The 16,885-nt window shown below is 46.3% G+C and overlaps 1 protein-coding gene and 1 long non-coding RNA gene across 2 annotated transcripts in view; both read left to right on the forward strand.

Annotated features, from left to right (window-relative positions):
* The window catches only part of LOC145353002 (uncharacterized), a 33,396-nt gene extending 32,782 nt beyond the window's left edge, over positions 1 to 614 (forward strand). Inside the window, exon 3 of the long non-coding RNA XR_013888633.1 lies at positions 507 to 614. This is a non-coding gene — a long non-coding RNA (uncharacterized LOC145353002). The remainder of the gene's footprint in view (positions 1 to 506) is intronic.
* Positions 615 to 11,190: 10,576 nt separating this feature from the next.
* Positions 11,191 to 16,885, forward strand: part of phldb2b (pleckstrin homology-like domain, family B, member 2b) — a 174,621-nt gene continuing 168,926 nt past the window's right edge. The window contains exons 1-2 of the mRNA XM_080204108.1: positions 11,191 to 11,246; positions 13,565 to 13,688. Coding sequence (XP_080060234.1) covers positions 13,607 to 13,688 — 82 coding nt within the window. The 5' untranslated portion in view covers positions 11,191 to 11,246; positions 13,565 to 13,606. The remainder of the gene's footprint in view (positions 11,247 to 13,564; positions 13,689 to 16,885) is intronic.

Below are 16,885 nucleotides of genomic sequence, written 5' to 3' on the forward strand. Positions count from 1 at the left end.
AGATTGGGAGGGATGAGGTCTTGGAAAGATTTGAAAACAAGGATGATTTTTTAAATGAAGGCATTTTGGATCTGGAGAGCAGAAGGTCCCTTATGTGAAAAATGGTATCTGTTGCAGTGCAGCACTCCCTGGGTACTGCACTGTCGCACCAGCCTGAATCGTGTGGTCAACTCTCTGGAGTGGGACTTCAGCCAAACTGAGATGGGAGTAACAGTTCTGTGGTAAAGCTCCCTCCCAATATTCCACCTGAGTAGACAAGGTTTAAACCTACACATGGGAGTTGTGTTATTACAGGAGGCATCAAGGGACTGTGTCGTTCACCCACCCGCCATTTCAATCCAGTAAAAGACAGGAAACTGTGAGCAGTTGCGAGAGGGCAAGTGCAGCAAACTTTGGGCAAGTTCTCGCCACCCTTCCCGCAAGATGTCTTGTCTCTGTTTCTAGCCTGCCGTCTGTAAGGGGTACTTTGTTCAACCTGATTCTTCTCAAATTCTCTTTGTCAACAGGCAGTGGAGTTCGAGAGTTCCTGAAATAAGAAGAGTTCTGTTCCCCCACCAGCTCCCGCAGGCCCAGTGACGTTGAATGGACAAAGCCTGTAGACGAAGGCAATGGATGTCCAGGTGCGGCCACTTCTGATGGGTGGGGTTAATTTAGTACGTTTGGGGTTCCCATGATAGAAATGTTATTAATAATGATGGAGAATGAAGATTAACCAGCGTGCTGAAAGGAAAAGAAACTCTAGTTATGAAGACAGGAACTGGAACAATTTCCCCTTGATCATATTGAGATGGTGTTAGTTACAGAACATGCCTGTTCAGAAAACCTTTTTAGTCTTCAGTATGTTAACAGGAAGTCTTCATCAGTCTCTTGTAACTCTATACATATATACAAGAAACTACTGTACAGGCAGGGAGCGATCTCATTGACTTCCTTCAGCACCGTAGGGATTCTTTCACCCCATCAAGTCTGCACCGACCACAAATCCACCCAGCCCCATCCCTGTAACCCCAAGTATTTACCCTGCTAATCCCCCTGACACCAAGGGGCAATTTAGCATGGCCAATCAACCTAACCTACACATCTTCATGTATAGGTCTACACAGGCCTCTGCTCTATCCCACACTGATCCTAATCCTAGACTCATTTGTCGTCTTCAAGTCCCACTTTAACCCTGTATGTGCCACGACCTTATAGTACAGGGAATAAGGATTCCTCATCGAAGCTCTACGGCGCAGAAGGAGGCTATTCGGCCCATCACATCTGCACTAAGTCTCCGACAGAGCATCTTACACAGGCTCGCAGCCTGACCCATACATTTACCCCACTATCCCCCTGGTTTCCTCACGTCAGTGATGATGGTTTTTCAATTTAACGCTGTGACTGGGATTAGCAGAAATGTATTTACACAGATGGTTGTTTGAACATGGAATGTCTTAGCTCAGGTGGTTGAGGCAAAGAGCTTCACATCTTCTCATAGAGCATTGGGTTAACATTTTAATCAGAGGAAAATACAGGGTTATGGGGAAAGACTGGGGCAGTGGCATTCATTTGGGATTGATACAAGGCGTGGGGAGAGAGTGGGGCAGTGGCATTAGTTTGGGATTCATACGTGACTATGGTAAGAGGGCAGTGGGATTGATATGGAGCTATGGGGGGAGAGTGGTACAATGGCATTAATTTGGGATTAATGTAAGGCTTTATGGAAAGAGTGGGGCAGTGGGATTGGTGTGGGATTGATACAGGGCTAAACATAGAAGATGGGAGCTGGAAGAGGCCATTTGGCCCTTTGAGCCTGGTCTGCTATTCATTGCAATCATGGCTGATGGCCTAATCCTGCTTTCTCCTCATAACCTTTGACCCCATTTGCCCCAAGTGCTATATCTAGCCATCTCTTCACAGAATCCCACAGTGGAAAAGGAGGCCATTTGGCCCATCGAGTGTGCACCAACCATAATCTCACCCAGGCCCTATTCCTGTAACCCCAAATATCTACCCTGCTAATTCTCTGACCTAGGGTCAACTTAGCATGGCCAATCAACCTAACCCGCATGCCTTTGGAATGTGGGAGGAAACCGGAGAACCCGAAGTAAACCCATGCAGACACGGGGAGAATGTGAAAACTCCACACAGGCACTGACCTGAAGCTGGAATTGAACCCAGGTTCATGGCGCTGTGAGGCAGCAGTGCTAACCACTGTGCCATCGTGATGCCTCCTTGAATATATTCAAATGTTTTGGCATCGACTGTTGTTCGTCCATCGTCATCGATGAGGATCTCAACACCATTAGTCATTTTGAGGCTGGTTGCGGTGTGTCCGAAGATGACTGATCAGGCCAATTCGGGCACGGAATGTCCTGGCACATATTGGACAGACTTGTGTAGTCACTGTAGTTGCTGCGCTGGTGGCTCTGGACTTGCGCAGCTCGCGCTTAAGTTGCGCTTCAGCAATACGCCTTGTTTCGTGAGCTTGACAGCCTTTGTGGATGAGGCAGCGCCAGGTAGGGCGGTTTTGTGCCATCATTCCCCAGGTGGTTGTGTCAATGTCAAGCAACTTCAGGGAGGCTTTGAGTGTGTCTTTGTAACGTTTCTTCTGCCCTCCATGCGAACGTTTTCCAGCAGAGTGTTCCCCAAAAAGGAGCTGCTTGGGTATGCGCTCATCTGACATAGGGATGACATGACCTGCCCACCGGGTCTGTGCTCTCATCAGCAGTGTGTGGACTGATGGTAGACTTGCTCTAGAGAGAACTTCAGTGTCTGGTACTTTGTTTTGCCATCGGATGCATAATATTCTGTGAAGACAAGTCATGTGGAAACGATTGAGCTGTTTTACATGCCTTCAATACACAGTCCACGTTTCACAGGCACACAGGAGGGTAGTGAGTAACACGGCGCTGTTGACCTCCAGTTTTGTTGCTGGGCTGATTCCTCGACGTTCCCATACAGTGGAGCGCAATCTACCAAAAGCAGAACTAGCCTTTGCTATTCTGCAGTTAACTTTTGCATCAATAGCCACTGCTTGGGAGAGGATGCTGCCAAGATAAGTGAACTGGTTCACTGCCTGTAGTTTCTGCCCTTTGATTGTGATTATGGGTTCTGTGTACAGTGCATGAGGAGCAGGCTGGTGCATGACTTTGGTCTTTTTAATGTTGATGGTGAGTCCAAAGTTGTCACACGCCGTGGAAAATTTGTCCATGCTGACTTGCATCTCTGGCTCTGAACCAGCATACAGGTCGCAGTCATTGGCAAAGAGGAAATCTCTCTCACTTTGGTAATAGCCTGAAGTCTCCTCAGGTTGGAAAGCTTCCCATCCACTCTGTACTTGAGGCTGATTCCAGTAACACCGTCCTGGAAGGCATCATTCAGCATGGCAGTAAACATCATGCTGAACAGTGTAGATGCGAGTACACAGCCCTGTTTGATGCCATTGGTGACTGGGAGTGTCTCAGAGGATTCTCCGCCATCCAGTACTCTGGCCATCATGGAACTGGCGTACCATTTGAATGAATTTGGGGGGGCAGCTGAACTTTGACATGATCCTCCACAGGCCTTGTCGGCTTGCAGTATCGAAGGCTTTCACGAGGTCAACAAAGGTTGTGTAGAGCTTGCGATTCTGCTCCTGACACATCTCCTGAAGTTGGCGCGCAGGAAAAATCATATCAGTAGTCCCACGACCTTTGCGGAAGCCACGGTGTTACTCTGTAAGCATTGAAATCGCCAAGCAAGATAAGCTTGTTGGTACTGCTCACTGCTAATAGTAGGGTGTCTAGTTCTTCATAGAACTTGTCTATCATCTCATCTGGCTTGTTCATTGTGGGGGCATAGGTGCTGATCAGGGTGGCTTGACTTCTGTTCTGTGGTGGAAGCTGTAATGTCTCAAGCCAGTCGTTCACACCCTTGGGCAGACTATCAAGTTGCCGAACAAGGTGACTCCTGAGGCGAATCCAATTCCAGCATCACAACGCTCATCGCTGCCATGACTGCTCCAGAAAAAAGTGTATCCACCTCCAGTTTCAGTCAACTGACCTACGTTGGCAAGATGGGTTTCGCTCAGGGCTGCAATGTCAATGTTGTATCTTGCAAGCTCTCTGACAACTAAGGCTGTTCTTCTCTCTGGTCTGTCTGCTGTAGGGTTGTCCAAAAGCGTGCGCACGTTCCAAGTGCCGATGGTGAGTGGTATCACCTTGTGTTTTATTTTGTGTGTTCGGCCACAAGATGGGATCCCCGCCAGCCGCGGTAAACTGGCCAAGGTGTAGTACAGCAGGCAATGTTTAGGGCACCTTTTCTAACCCCTTCCTTATTCTACGGAGGTGAGCAGTGCGTTCCCGAAGAGGGCTGCTTGGCCGTCCAGGTAGACGCCGAGTTCCGCTGCTGCTTCGGTCAGTGGAAAGCGACCATTAGACCTGAGTCGCTTGTGTGCAGGTCTGTGACTACAGCTCCCAGTGTATCCACACCTGTTGCTTCGTCACAGGACTTCAAAGGTTGAACACGATGACGATGGTGTCGAGATTAGCACTTCATTTGGATTAAAGTGAGGGCGAGTTGCGCAGTGTCAGCCTCACTCTCTCTTCCCAATTCCCATCTGGATCCAGAGGCAAGACAAGAGTCAAGACGGCTGGAGATGGGACTAGGCGCAGTGGATGACCAGAACGTCTCCTGTATCTTGTCCTGCTCTTCGCGTTCCATGACACTTGCAGAGACTGCCTTCTTGACGGTTGGACCATCCATTGGTTTCGTCCGTTCAATCTGCCGGACTCTGTCTTCACAAGCTGGGATAGACATCTCCCTATCTCACCGAGGGTGTCTCACCCGTCGGCTACCCTCACGTGGTTTAGCCGGCTTGTTGAAGCCATTGCCCGGGGCCTGGCCACTGTTGCATGCAAATGACCACGGAGAGCCACAGGTGAGAGCTGAGTGCTGGAGGGGACAAAGGGTGGACAAACCGCCCTGAAATGGACGCAACATGTCCCCCCACCAGAGGTACTACCCCTTCCTGACACCCCATGCACCCTACTTCCTGTGGGAATGAAATCCACAGGCTCACCACTCGTTGGGTGAAGAAATGTCTCCTCACCTCCGTCCTAAATGGTCTATCCCGAATCCTCGTACTGTGACACTGGTTCCAGACTCCCCCACCATCGCAAGTATTGTCCCTGTATCTACTGTATCCCTGTCTAGTCCTGTTAGAATTTTACAAATCTCTATGAGATCCCCCTCATTCGCATGGACTCCAGCAAAAAAAATCCTAACCTAGTCAATCTCTCCTCATACGTCAGTCCTGGAATTAGTCTGCTAAATCTTTGCTGCACTCCCTCGAGAGCAAGAACATCCTTTCTCAGAAAAGGAGACCAAAACTGCACACAATACTCTAGGTGTGGCCTCACCAAGGCCTTGTATAATTGCAACAACACATCCCTGCTGCTGTACTCAAAACCTCTTGCATTGAAGGCCAACATACCATTTGCATTCTTTACCGCCTGCTGCACTGCATGCTTAACTTCAGTGACTGGTGCACAAGGAGACCCAGGTCCCATTGCACATTCCCCCCCTCTCAATTTACACTCATTCAGGACGCAATCTGCCTTCTTGTTTTTGCTTCCAATGTGAATAACCTCACATTTATCCAATTTATACTGCATCTGCCGTAGATTTGCCCACAACCTGTCCAGATCCTGCAGAAGGATCTCTGCATTTTCGTCACAGTTCACCCTCCCACCCAACTTGGTATCATCTGCAAACTTTGAGATGTTACATTTTGTTCCCTCAACCAAATCATTAACATACATTGCAAATAGCTGGTGGCCTTGCACTAATCCCTGCAGTATCCCACTAATTACTGCCTGCCAATTTGAAAAGCACCCGTTAATTCCTACTCTTTGTTTCCTCTCTGCTAACCAGTTTTCTATCCATCTGAATACTTCCTCCAATCCTATGCACTTCAATCTTTCATATCATCCCTTATGCGGGACTTTGTCAAACTCTTTCTGAAATACCAAATATGTGGGGAAGGAGTGGATTAGTTTGGGATTGATACAAGGATATGGGGCAGTGGCAGTAGTTTGGGGATTGATTTGGGGCTATGGAAAGAGAACGGGTGATGAGATTAGTTTGGTATTGATACAGACAATGGGGAGAGAGTGGGGTAAGTTTGCGATCGATACAGGGCTATGGGGAAAGTGTTGGGCAGTGGGATTAATTTTGAATTACGTTGTATGGCCATGGGATTGCTAACATTTCGAAGTATGCGATTCAATGGTAACGAAAGTGCGAATTGATTTGCCATTTCCCACAACTTTCTGATAGTGCTGGATGCTCTGGAAATAACACTGCCTGGACAGTGATTATTGCTGAACGATGTATCATCAGAGACGTGAAGACAGATCCTACCCTGCTCTTAGAAAAGTAGCATCCAGTGTAGAATGAAAGCATTGGTTGAAATTGTACCTTCCCCCTTGCCCCCAGACTGACATTTAATGTGGGGAGTTCAGGGTGCATAATCCACACTCTGTCACTATCAAGTTACGCTTGGCTGAATGGGTTGAAATTCATGCCCTTCATTGTGTGATTTCTGAGAGGTGTTTGCTATTGTGTCCTTGTTTTTCTGGAGCACATTCCAGTGAGGGGCCGGGTTTAACTGTGGCAAAATTCCAGGGGCTGGAGTACGTGGGTTCTGGATCGTCCCTCAGCCAATTGGGCTGGACTTACCAAGGAACAACTTCATTTCTTGAAGTGACTTCCAACAGATCTGACTAAGTGACCAGCTGTGTATTAGTTTACACAGGATGCTAAATGACTGAACTGAAGATCGACGTGAAGGCAAGGGCTGTGAGATCAATTAACATTGAAGCCTCTCCCAGGGGCCCATGCAGTTACAAGGCTCATTTCAAAAGCTTGGAATGAAGACCATTAACTGTTTGCACAAGTGGATTGTTTATGTGGAGCCAATTCAAAGTGTTTAAACATCAGTGCTTGGTTGTTCAAATCAACAACAACTTGTGTTTATCTAGCACCACAGCCTTTACAGCACCAGAGGGGTCTAGGTGTATATGTGCATAGATCCCTGAAAGTTGGAAATCAAGTCGATAAGGTTGTTAGGAAGGCATACGGTGTCTTGGCGTTTATTGGTAGGGGGATTGAATTTAGGAGCCGCAACGTCATGTTGCAACTGTACAAAACTCTGGTGCGGCCGCACTTGGAGTATTGTGTGCAGTTCTGGTCCCCACATTATAGGAAGGATGTGGAGGCATTGGAGAGGGTGCAGAGGAGGTTTACCAGGATGTTGCCTGGTATGGACGGAAGGTCCTATGAGGAGAGACTGAGGGATTTGAGGTTGTTTTCGTTGGAAAGAAGGCGGCTAAGAGGGGATCTTATTGAAACATACAAGATGATTAGAGGTTTAGATAGGGTGGACAGTGATAGCCTTTTTCCTTGGATGGAGAAAGCTAGCACGAGGGGGCATAGCTTTAAATTAAGGGGTGGTAGTTATAGGACGGATGTCAGGGGTAGGTTCTTTACCCAGAGGGTGGTGGGGGAATGGAATGCCCTGCCTGCTGCAGTTGTAGATGCGCCTAGTTTGGGGGCGTTTAAGAGATCCGTGGATAGGTTTATGGCTGGAAATGGATTGGTTTAGGTTAGAGGGTCGTTGCTTTTCTCTTAATTGGTCGGCGCAACATCGTGGGCCTGTTCTGCGCTGTAATGTTCTATGTTCTAGAATAAAAATGAATCAACACCAAAGGATGAGCTGCTCACATGTATGAAGTCCAAGCTTGGTTAAAGAGTTATGTTTTAATGAGAGTCTTGAAAGGTGAGAGGAAGGGAGCTTGGGCGCCATGGAAGTTAGGAATGCGTTCGACCAGAATCGAAGGAGAACAATGATCTTGGAGGTTGATAGGGCTGGAGGAATTTACAGAGCAAAGAGGCAGAGTATTGGCCCAATCTATTCAACCTTTACTCATAATTTACCCAGAATCAGATGCAATTCTCTAGCTCAGGCCGAACCACTGATTTTGAGTTTCCCAGTGACGCCCAAGGGTACACAGTGACTGGACGGACAATTATGGAGATGTTTGGATCAGGTATTGGATTGGTTCAATCTCTCCCAAAAGTTGATGACTGCTGGCCTTAGGAATCTCAACTACAAATGTTCTTATTCACTGCACATCATTATCAGAAAAAGTTCCTTCAAAAGAATTTAGAATAGGATCAGGAACCACCCAAGTGAACCTGCTCTGAACTGGCTCCAATGCAAGTACATTGTTCCCTAACTCGGGACGTCAGAACTATACACAGTCCTCCCAGTGGGATGCAAGTCTCTCATGTGGCATCATATTGAATGTCTTCGAAAAGCTTTAAATTATATTGTAGGGAAATCCTGTCTTTCTGAAAAGTCTTCAAAATAAATTAAAGAAGGGTGGTAAACGCTAGGGACTGGAGTCAGTGGAAATGAGTGAGAAATCTCTCCACTGGGCTGGAGGCATACCTGGGATGAACAAAGATGGTTGGTGATTGGAGGTAAATCATCTCAGCTCCAGGACATCACTCGGGATAGTGTGCTGGACCCAACTATCAATGAGCTTCCTTCCGTGATATGGCCAGAAGTGTGGATGTTCAAGGATAACTGCATAATGTTCACCATTCGCAACTCTTCATACTGAAGCAATCCAAGTCCAATGCAACAAGACCTGGACAACATTCAGACTTGGGCTGACAAGTGGCAAGCAACATTTACACTACATAAGTGCCAGGCAATGACCATCTCCAACAAGAGAGCATCAAACCAATTCCTCATGACACTCAATGGCATTATCATTGCCGACTCGCCCACTATCAATGCCTTGGGAGCTACCATTTGAACAGAAATTGAACTGGACTAGACACATAAATACTGTGGCTACCAATGCAGGTCAGGGCTTAGGAATCCTGTGGTAAGTAACCTCCTGACTCCCCAAATCCATTTATAAGACAAAAGTCAGGAATATGATCAACAATCTCCACCTGCCTGGGTGGGTGCAGCTCCAACAACACTCAAGAAACTCAACACCACCCAGGACAAAGCAGCCAGTTTGGTTGGCACCCCATCTGCAAACATTCACTCCATCCACCACTGACGAACAGTGGCAGTTATGTGTGCCATCTACAAGATGCACTGCAAGAGCTCACCATGGCTCCTTAGGCAGCACCTTCTAAACCTACGACCACGATCATCTAGAAGGACAAGAACAGCTGATACCTGGGAATACCACACCTGGAGGTTCCCCCCAAATTACTCTCAATCCTGACTTGGAAGTATATCGCTGTTCCTTCACTGTCAATGGGTCAAAATTCTGGAACTCCTTCGCTAACAGCACCATGGGTGTACCTGTACAAAGAAAATACAGTCCAGGAACAGGTCCTCAGTCCTCAACCTGCACCGATCATGATACCTACCTAAACTAAAACTGTATGCACTCACAGAGACTGTATCCTTCTATTCCCATCCTATTCATTTATTCGCTGGTTGTCCCTTAAATACCGCTATCTACGAACTTATTATTCAGACCATCTACATGTTTCCCCAAATCATTTATATACACTAGGAATACCAAAGGTCCCAGAACTGATCCCTGTGGAACACAGCTAGTCACAGCCTTCCATTCAGAAAAGCACCCCTCTCCTGTTACCCTCTCTCTTCTGTGACCAAGTAAAAAGTCTGACAACACCAGGTTTTAGTCCAACCGATTTATTTGATAGTAAACTCACAAGCTTTCGAGAGGGCGTCCCCTTGAATGCTTGTGAGTTTACGAAGAGGGCGTCCCCTCGAAAGCTTGTGAGTTTACTATCAAATAAATCAGTTGGACTAAAACCTGGTGTTGTCAGACTTTTTACTGTGTTTACCCCAGTCCAACACTGGCACATCCACATCATGACTTCTGTGACCAAGCCAGTTTTGTATCCATCTTCCCAGCTCTCCTCAGATCCTTTCATATACTTCAGGGACTGCGGTCGTTCAAGAAGGCAGCTCACCACCACCTTCTCGAGGGCAATTAGAGATGGGCATGGAATGCTGGCCTAGCAGTGACATCTGCTTGACGAGGCCTATTTTGTCTCAGATTATTTATTGGTACTCTAGCTGCACAGTTCACTCAGAGTCTCCTCGGGGTGCAGTTAATACAAGTGATATTTGAGGGACTGTACTTGTTTGTGTTGATGGCTGTCCTGCAGCCCGGTCTTTATTCGATTCGTTCATGGCTGGGCCTGCGTTTATTACCCATCCCTAATTGCCCTTCAATTGAGTGCATTTAAGAGTCGACCACGTTGCCGTGGATCATGTGTAGGCCAGTCCTTTAGGGAAGGAAATCTTTCATCCTTATCTGTTCTGGCCTACGTGTGACTCCAAACTCACAGCAATGTGGTTGAATCTTAACTGCCCTCAGGGATAGACAATAATCTTGGATTGTCTTGGGATAGACAATCCTAGCCAGGGATTCCCAAATCCCAAGACTGGAAAAATCAACTGGGGAAGCACGGCAGATTTACTTCCCGAAAGGACATTAGTGAACCTGATTGGTTCTTACCAAAACCAGCAATGGTTTCACGGTTATCATTAGACTTTTAATTCCACATTTTTATTTAATTCACATCTCAACATCTGCCATGGTGGGATTTGAACCCAGGTCCCCAAAGCATTACCCTGGGTCTCTGGATTACTCGTCCAGTGATAACATCACTATGCCACTTCCTTAAAGGATAATTAGATAACTCAGCACAACCATCCCCAAGTGTGAAAGTATGGAGCAATCATTGTAAGACTTTCCCAGTTCATTCTGGAGTGTCTGGAAGGGACTGAGTGAGTCTGTGACTTGGCTGGTTTGGAAATAAACCTGTCTTATGGTACAGCTGAGCTTCAGATATATTCTTCCTCAACAATGATTGAAATAAGCTGCTGACAGGTCGGTGGCAACAAATTCGATCGTAACTTTCAAAGCAAAATGAGAGATATGCTTAAAAAGGAAAAAAATCTTACAGGCTAAGACTAGGGGGAGGGGAATTAATGGGATAGCATCTTTCAAAGAGCTAGCAATGGTATGATGGGCTGAATAGCCTCTTCCTGTTGTGTATAATTCTCTGATTCTAAGATCTATTGTCTGGACCTGCTTAACTAAACCTTGAATATTTGTTGTTTTGTAAATGTGCAGGAGAAGAGAGAGTCTGAAACTGAAAATGAACTGGAGGAGAAGGAGGCATCAAAGAATGATCCAGAAATACTGAAGGTGAGTGTCTCCTGTTGAGAATTCCATAGTGACCGGACACACAATTAACCATAAGACAGAGTCACGTTGACCAGTGATTAAGCTATGACTGTTTCCCCCTCTCAGTACATTGGAAAGCCTTGTGTTGAGCTACGGCTGGAAGTTTTCTGTTTAAAATACTGATCTGTCCTCACCTGTGTCCGTTCTGGACACCGCACTTTAGAAAAGGGTGTGAAGGCACTGGAGAGAATACAGCAAAGATTCCCAAGAATGATTCTGGGAGGGAGTTGTTAAAGTTACAAGGAGAAGCTGGGACTGTCTACCTGAGTAAAAAAGTGGAGAGGAGATTTGATAGAGGTCTGAATAGAGTAGAACAAGAGAAATTGTTCCCCATTGAAAGGGGCCACGGATTTATGGTGATTGGCAAAGAAAACAAAATCTACGTGAGGAAAAACTTTTACTGAGAGAATGGTAAGGATCTGGAACGCATTGTCTGAAAGTGTGGTGTAGATAAATTCACACAGCGTGGTTAGATCTGGAATAGAATGGGATCCATTTCTTTATTGCTGCCCCTTAGGCCGTGAGACCTATCTATCGATGTCAGATCACACGAACGAATTTGGGGGAGGTAAGCTCCCCCCAAAATTTTCAGGATCGAATTCATGTTAAAACTGGAGTGAATCATGTTGGTTTTTTTTCAGCAAGAGTTTCAAAATGAATCTTCCACACTGTGCATTGAAGAGTGCGCTAGTATGAATCCCATTGGAAATCAGCAGGCAGGCCCTATCCCTGCTGGAGAGGCCAGCAGCATAGTGCTGAGTGGGCCACTGCGCGTGCGCCAATCTGCCAGCGCCGAGATTGGCATATGTGCAGTAGCCCACACTGCCAGCCTCCCAATCGCTCCAGCCCCTGCCCCACGACCCCAAGTCACTGACCATGTGAACATATCTGGGCCAGCCCCGCCTCCCCCGATCTCTGACCCCCACCCTCACAGCAGGCCACGACGCCCCATTCCCACCCCCTTCCCCCATGCAGCTCCCATCACTGGCCGCTCTCCTTCTATCGCCTTGCCGAAATGGAAAGAGGCAGCGGGACTCCCTCCACCCCCACCAATCTCCCCTCCGGAATCCCCGTTCCTTCTGGCTTTGCCCCCTTAGCACTGCCCGATGTCTGGTGGGAAGTGCCAGGGTGCCCCCTGGATATTGCCACTTTGGGCAGTGCCAGAGGACCAGACTGGCACTGCTAAGGTGGCAATGTCCTGGCGGCACCCCCCCCTTTACCTCTGACCCTCTGTGGCCCCCTTCACTGCAGCAGGGTCCCGCCCTGCCAGCTCCCTGCAAGTGGGGAGCTATTGTAAACCCCCTGCTGGAGTGAACCACTCCTGACAGATGGGTGCGGGGAGCACTAGCAGTCCTAAAGCCTTCAATCCCGGGCCCACTAATGGGATTTGAAATACTTTCAAGTTAGCATTTCCGTAACTTATTCAGTTCCGCACAGGTTTCTGGTGCGGAGCTGACGGTGTTGGGAATCTGCCTGCTGGTGGTGCGTGGAGACTGTGATGCCCAGTGGGGAGCCTGCGAAACGGCCTCTGTATAAGGAGCACAGAGGGCTGGGAGAATTGCCCCCTTGGTCTTTCATGCTTATTGTTCTTTTACTCCCAGAGCGGGGATGGTGGAGTAGTGATAATGTCACTGGACCAGTAATCCAGAGGCCCTGGGGACATGGGTTCAAATCCCAACAGGGGAACTGGTGGAATTTAAATTTGGATAATAAATCTGGAATATAAAACTTATCTCGGTAATGGTGATGAATCATCTAAAACTCATCTTGTTCACTTTGTGCAAGGGGCATTTAAGGGGCTTTTAGATAAGTACGTGAATGTGCAAGGAATAGAGGGATATGGACCAAGTGTAGGCAGAAGAAGGTATTAGTTTAATTTGGTGTCATGTTTGGGTTGAAGGCCTTGTTCCTGTGCTGTATTGTTCTATGAAATCTGCCGTTCTTACCCGGTTGGCCTACATGTGACTCCAGACCAGAGCAATGTGGGAGGTTCTGATTGCTCCCGGAAATGGCTAATTGAAACCAACCACACCATGAAAGAATAGATTTTTAAAATTTGGGCCTTGATCACTGGTAGTTTCAAGGTCACTATTACTGATATTTGCATTTTACTTCAGATTTAAGTCGACAGGTAAGCAGTCAGCAGCATTTTCCCCTACGTGTGTTATTTGCAAGGTACTGTATTGGCTGTAGAGCTTTGGGATGCCCTGAGGTAGGGAAGTGCACTATATAAATATAGACCTTCACTGAACTGCTGTTGGATTTGGGTTTATTTACAGAGCGCATCATTGGATATCATTGATATCGGGAAAGGCTTGAAGATGCAGACGGAGAGACCTCACTTAGTGAGTCTGGGACGTGGGAGACTCAGTATCGCTATTACACTGCTGCCCATCAACGAAGGTATGAGACAGCTCTCCGGAAACTCTTAATAAATCCCAATTCTCCTCCTGGCTTGTATAAAGCAGTAACCTCGAATGCATTGACATGTTTTAGACTACAAAGGAATTCATCCAATCCCTACAATGCAGAATGAAGCTATTTGGCCCATGGAGTCTGCACTGACTTTAAAACAGAGCATCCCATCCAGGCCCTATCCCTGTAACCCCAATGCACTTTTTACTCCACTAATCCCCCAAACCCACACATCCTTGGACTGTGGAGGAAACCCAGTCAGACACGGGGAAACTCCACATGGACAGTGGCCCGAGGCCAGAATCGAACCCAGGTCCCTGGTACAGCGAGGCAGCAGTGCTAACCGCTATGCCATCGTGCCCCAAACACAAATTTCATCTTTTAGTACATAGGAACCTGGAATTTAGGGGCGGGAATAAGCCATTTGGCCCCTCGGTCCCCTTTCCTGCCTCCGCCCCCCCTCCCCCTCCCACCCCCAAAACCCTCAACTCTCTAGGTCATCAAAAATCTGTCTAACTAGGCCTTGAGTATATTCATAGAAACTAGAAGCAGGGGTAGGCCATTTGGCCCTTCAGACCTGCTCTACTATTCATCTTGATTATGGCTCATTGTCAAATTCAATATCCTGATCTCCCCTTCCTCTCATATCCTTTGATCCCTTTGGCCCCATGAGCTATATCTAATTTCTTCCTGAAATCAGACAACGTTTTGGCCTCAACTACATTCTGTGGTAGTGAATTTCACACATTCGCCCCCCTCTGAGGAGAAATTTATTCACCCATCGCAGTTCTAAAAGGTTTATCCCTTGTCCTCAAACAATGACCCCTAGTTCTGGACTCCCCCACCATTGGGAACATTCTTTCTGAATCCAACCTGTCTAACCTTGTTCGAATTTTATCAGTTCCTATGAGACCCCCTCTCACTCTTCTAAAGGCCAGTGAATATAATCTTCATATGACAGACTTGCCATCCCAGGAATCAGCCTAGTAAACTTTCACTGTACTCCCTCTATAACAAGGACATCCTTCCTCAGATAAGGACACCAAAACTGCACACAACATTCAGTGATCCAGCCTCCACTGCTCACTGGCGGAGAGAATTCTACAGATTAATAACCCTCTGTGAGAAAGCATCCCTCTTCATCTCTGCCTCGAATGGGGAGACTTTTTATTTTTAAACTGTGTCCCTTAATTCTAGTCTTTCCCACAAATGGAAATATCCTCACTTTATCCAACCTATCCAGTCCCCTCAGGATTGTATTCAGTAAGCCAATCTCTCATTCTGCTAAACTCCAATGGGTACAGGCTCAACTTGTAAGCTAAAGGTACATTATTAGGTTCTTGAGAGAGAATCCTGGAATAATTCAATCTTTGAAATTAAGGAATGAAAGGAAGGTTACGAGGCCCTTTGTCTTAATGGCTGCACAGATTCCCGTTGGCCAACCTGGGTTATGAAATGTTGATGGCTTTTGTATAGTTATCTTTGAATTTGGTCGGTGAAGCCTACCGAGAGATTGTTAGTGGATCTCCAGAGATAATGATGTGCAAGTTTCTCCGAAACTGCCAGATAGCTTATTTTGTTTGGAGTCACAGACAGATAGTGAACCAGATTAATATTTAGAACAGACAATGCTAGTTGTCATTACTATTACTAAGACTAGCTTTATGTTCCAGATTTATGAATTGAATTTATATTCCACCAGCTGCTGTGGTGGGATTTGAAGTAATGTCTCCAGAACATTGGCCTGAGCCTTTGGATTACTAACCCAATGGTATCATTACTGCTACATCACATTCACATGGGAGTGAACTGATCAAGGACATTTGGCCAGCTCTTTCTGACCATATTCCTGTCTTAGAATTACAAAGACAATGTTCAGCCATCTTAAGGATTTTAAATTTTTTTTTAGAAATGACCACTATATATGTATATCAATTCTGTAGAAGGATCATTTGGACTATTTATTAAATAAATAAAGGGTAGAATGGTGGTTAGCACTGCTGCCTCACAGCGCCAGGGACCCTGATTTGATTCCATCCTTGGATCACTGTCTGTGTGGAGTTTGCACGTTCTCCCCGTGTCTGCGTGGGTTTCCTCTGGATGCTCTGACTTCCTCCCACACTCTAACGCGGGTTATGTGAATTGACCATGCTAGCTTGTCTCTTAGTATCCCAATGTGTGTAGGGGGATTAGCAGGGTAAATACATGTGGTTATGGGGATAGGACCCGGGTAAGGTACTCTGTCAGAGAGTTGGTGCAGATGGGATGAATGGCTGCCTTCTGCACTGATAGGATTCTGTGATCTATGAACCTGCTCAACTTTTCTTCATAAGATAACCCACCCATCCTAGCAATGAGGTGGCTGACCCTTTTCTGAACTACTAATGCAATTATATCTGTTTCCAAATGAGATCATAACTATTCATAATGTGGTCTCCCCAATGGCTCTGTACAGCTGGAGTAAACTTCCCTTACTTATGTTCCATTTCTCTCACAGTAAAGACCAACATTCTTTACTGTACCTGCACACTAACATCCTATGATTCATGTACCAGTACACCCAGATCCCTCTGTATCGAAGTTCTTCCATCTCTCCGTTGAAATAATGTATGATTTTATGTTCTTCTGACCAAAATGGACAAGTTCACGTTTCCCCAAATAATTTATCATCTGCCAAACCTTTGTTCACTCATTTAACCTATCCATCTCTCTTTACTTCCTCATAACTTACTTTTCTATCTATCATCGGCAAATTTAGCTACCATCTTTTAACTCCCTTCATCCAAATCATTGATGTGGATTGTAAATAGTTGAGGTCGCAGCACTGCTCCCTGTGATATTCGACTAGTTACAGTTTGCTCATCTGAAAATGATCCACTTAACCTGAAATTGCTTCCTGTTAATTAACCAAGCCTTCCTCCCTGCTGATATGTTACTCCCAACACCATGTGCTCTTATCTTGCCAGACCAGGTGAGGACAGCAGATTTCCCTCCTCAAAGGACATTAGTGAACCAGATTAATATTTAGAACAGTCAATGCTAGTTGTCATTACTATTACTAAGACTAGCTTTATATTCCAGATTTATGAATTGAATTTATATTCTACCAGCTGCTGTGGTGGGATTTGAACCCATATCCCCAGAACATTGGCCTGAGCCTTTGAATTACTAACCCAATGGTACCA

The sequence above is a fragment of the Carcharhinus amblyrhynchos genome, chromosome 15 (assembly GCF_965287045.1).
Source record: "Carcharhinus amblyrhynchos chromosome 15, sCarAmb.v2.hapA, whole genome shotgun sequence".
Classification (NCBI taxonomy): Eukaryota; Metazoa; Chordata; class Chondrichthyes; order Carcharhiniformes; family Carcharhinidae; genus Carcharhinus; species Carcharhinus amblyrhynchos.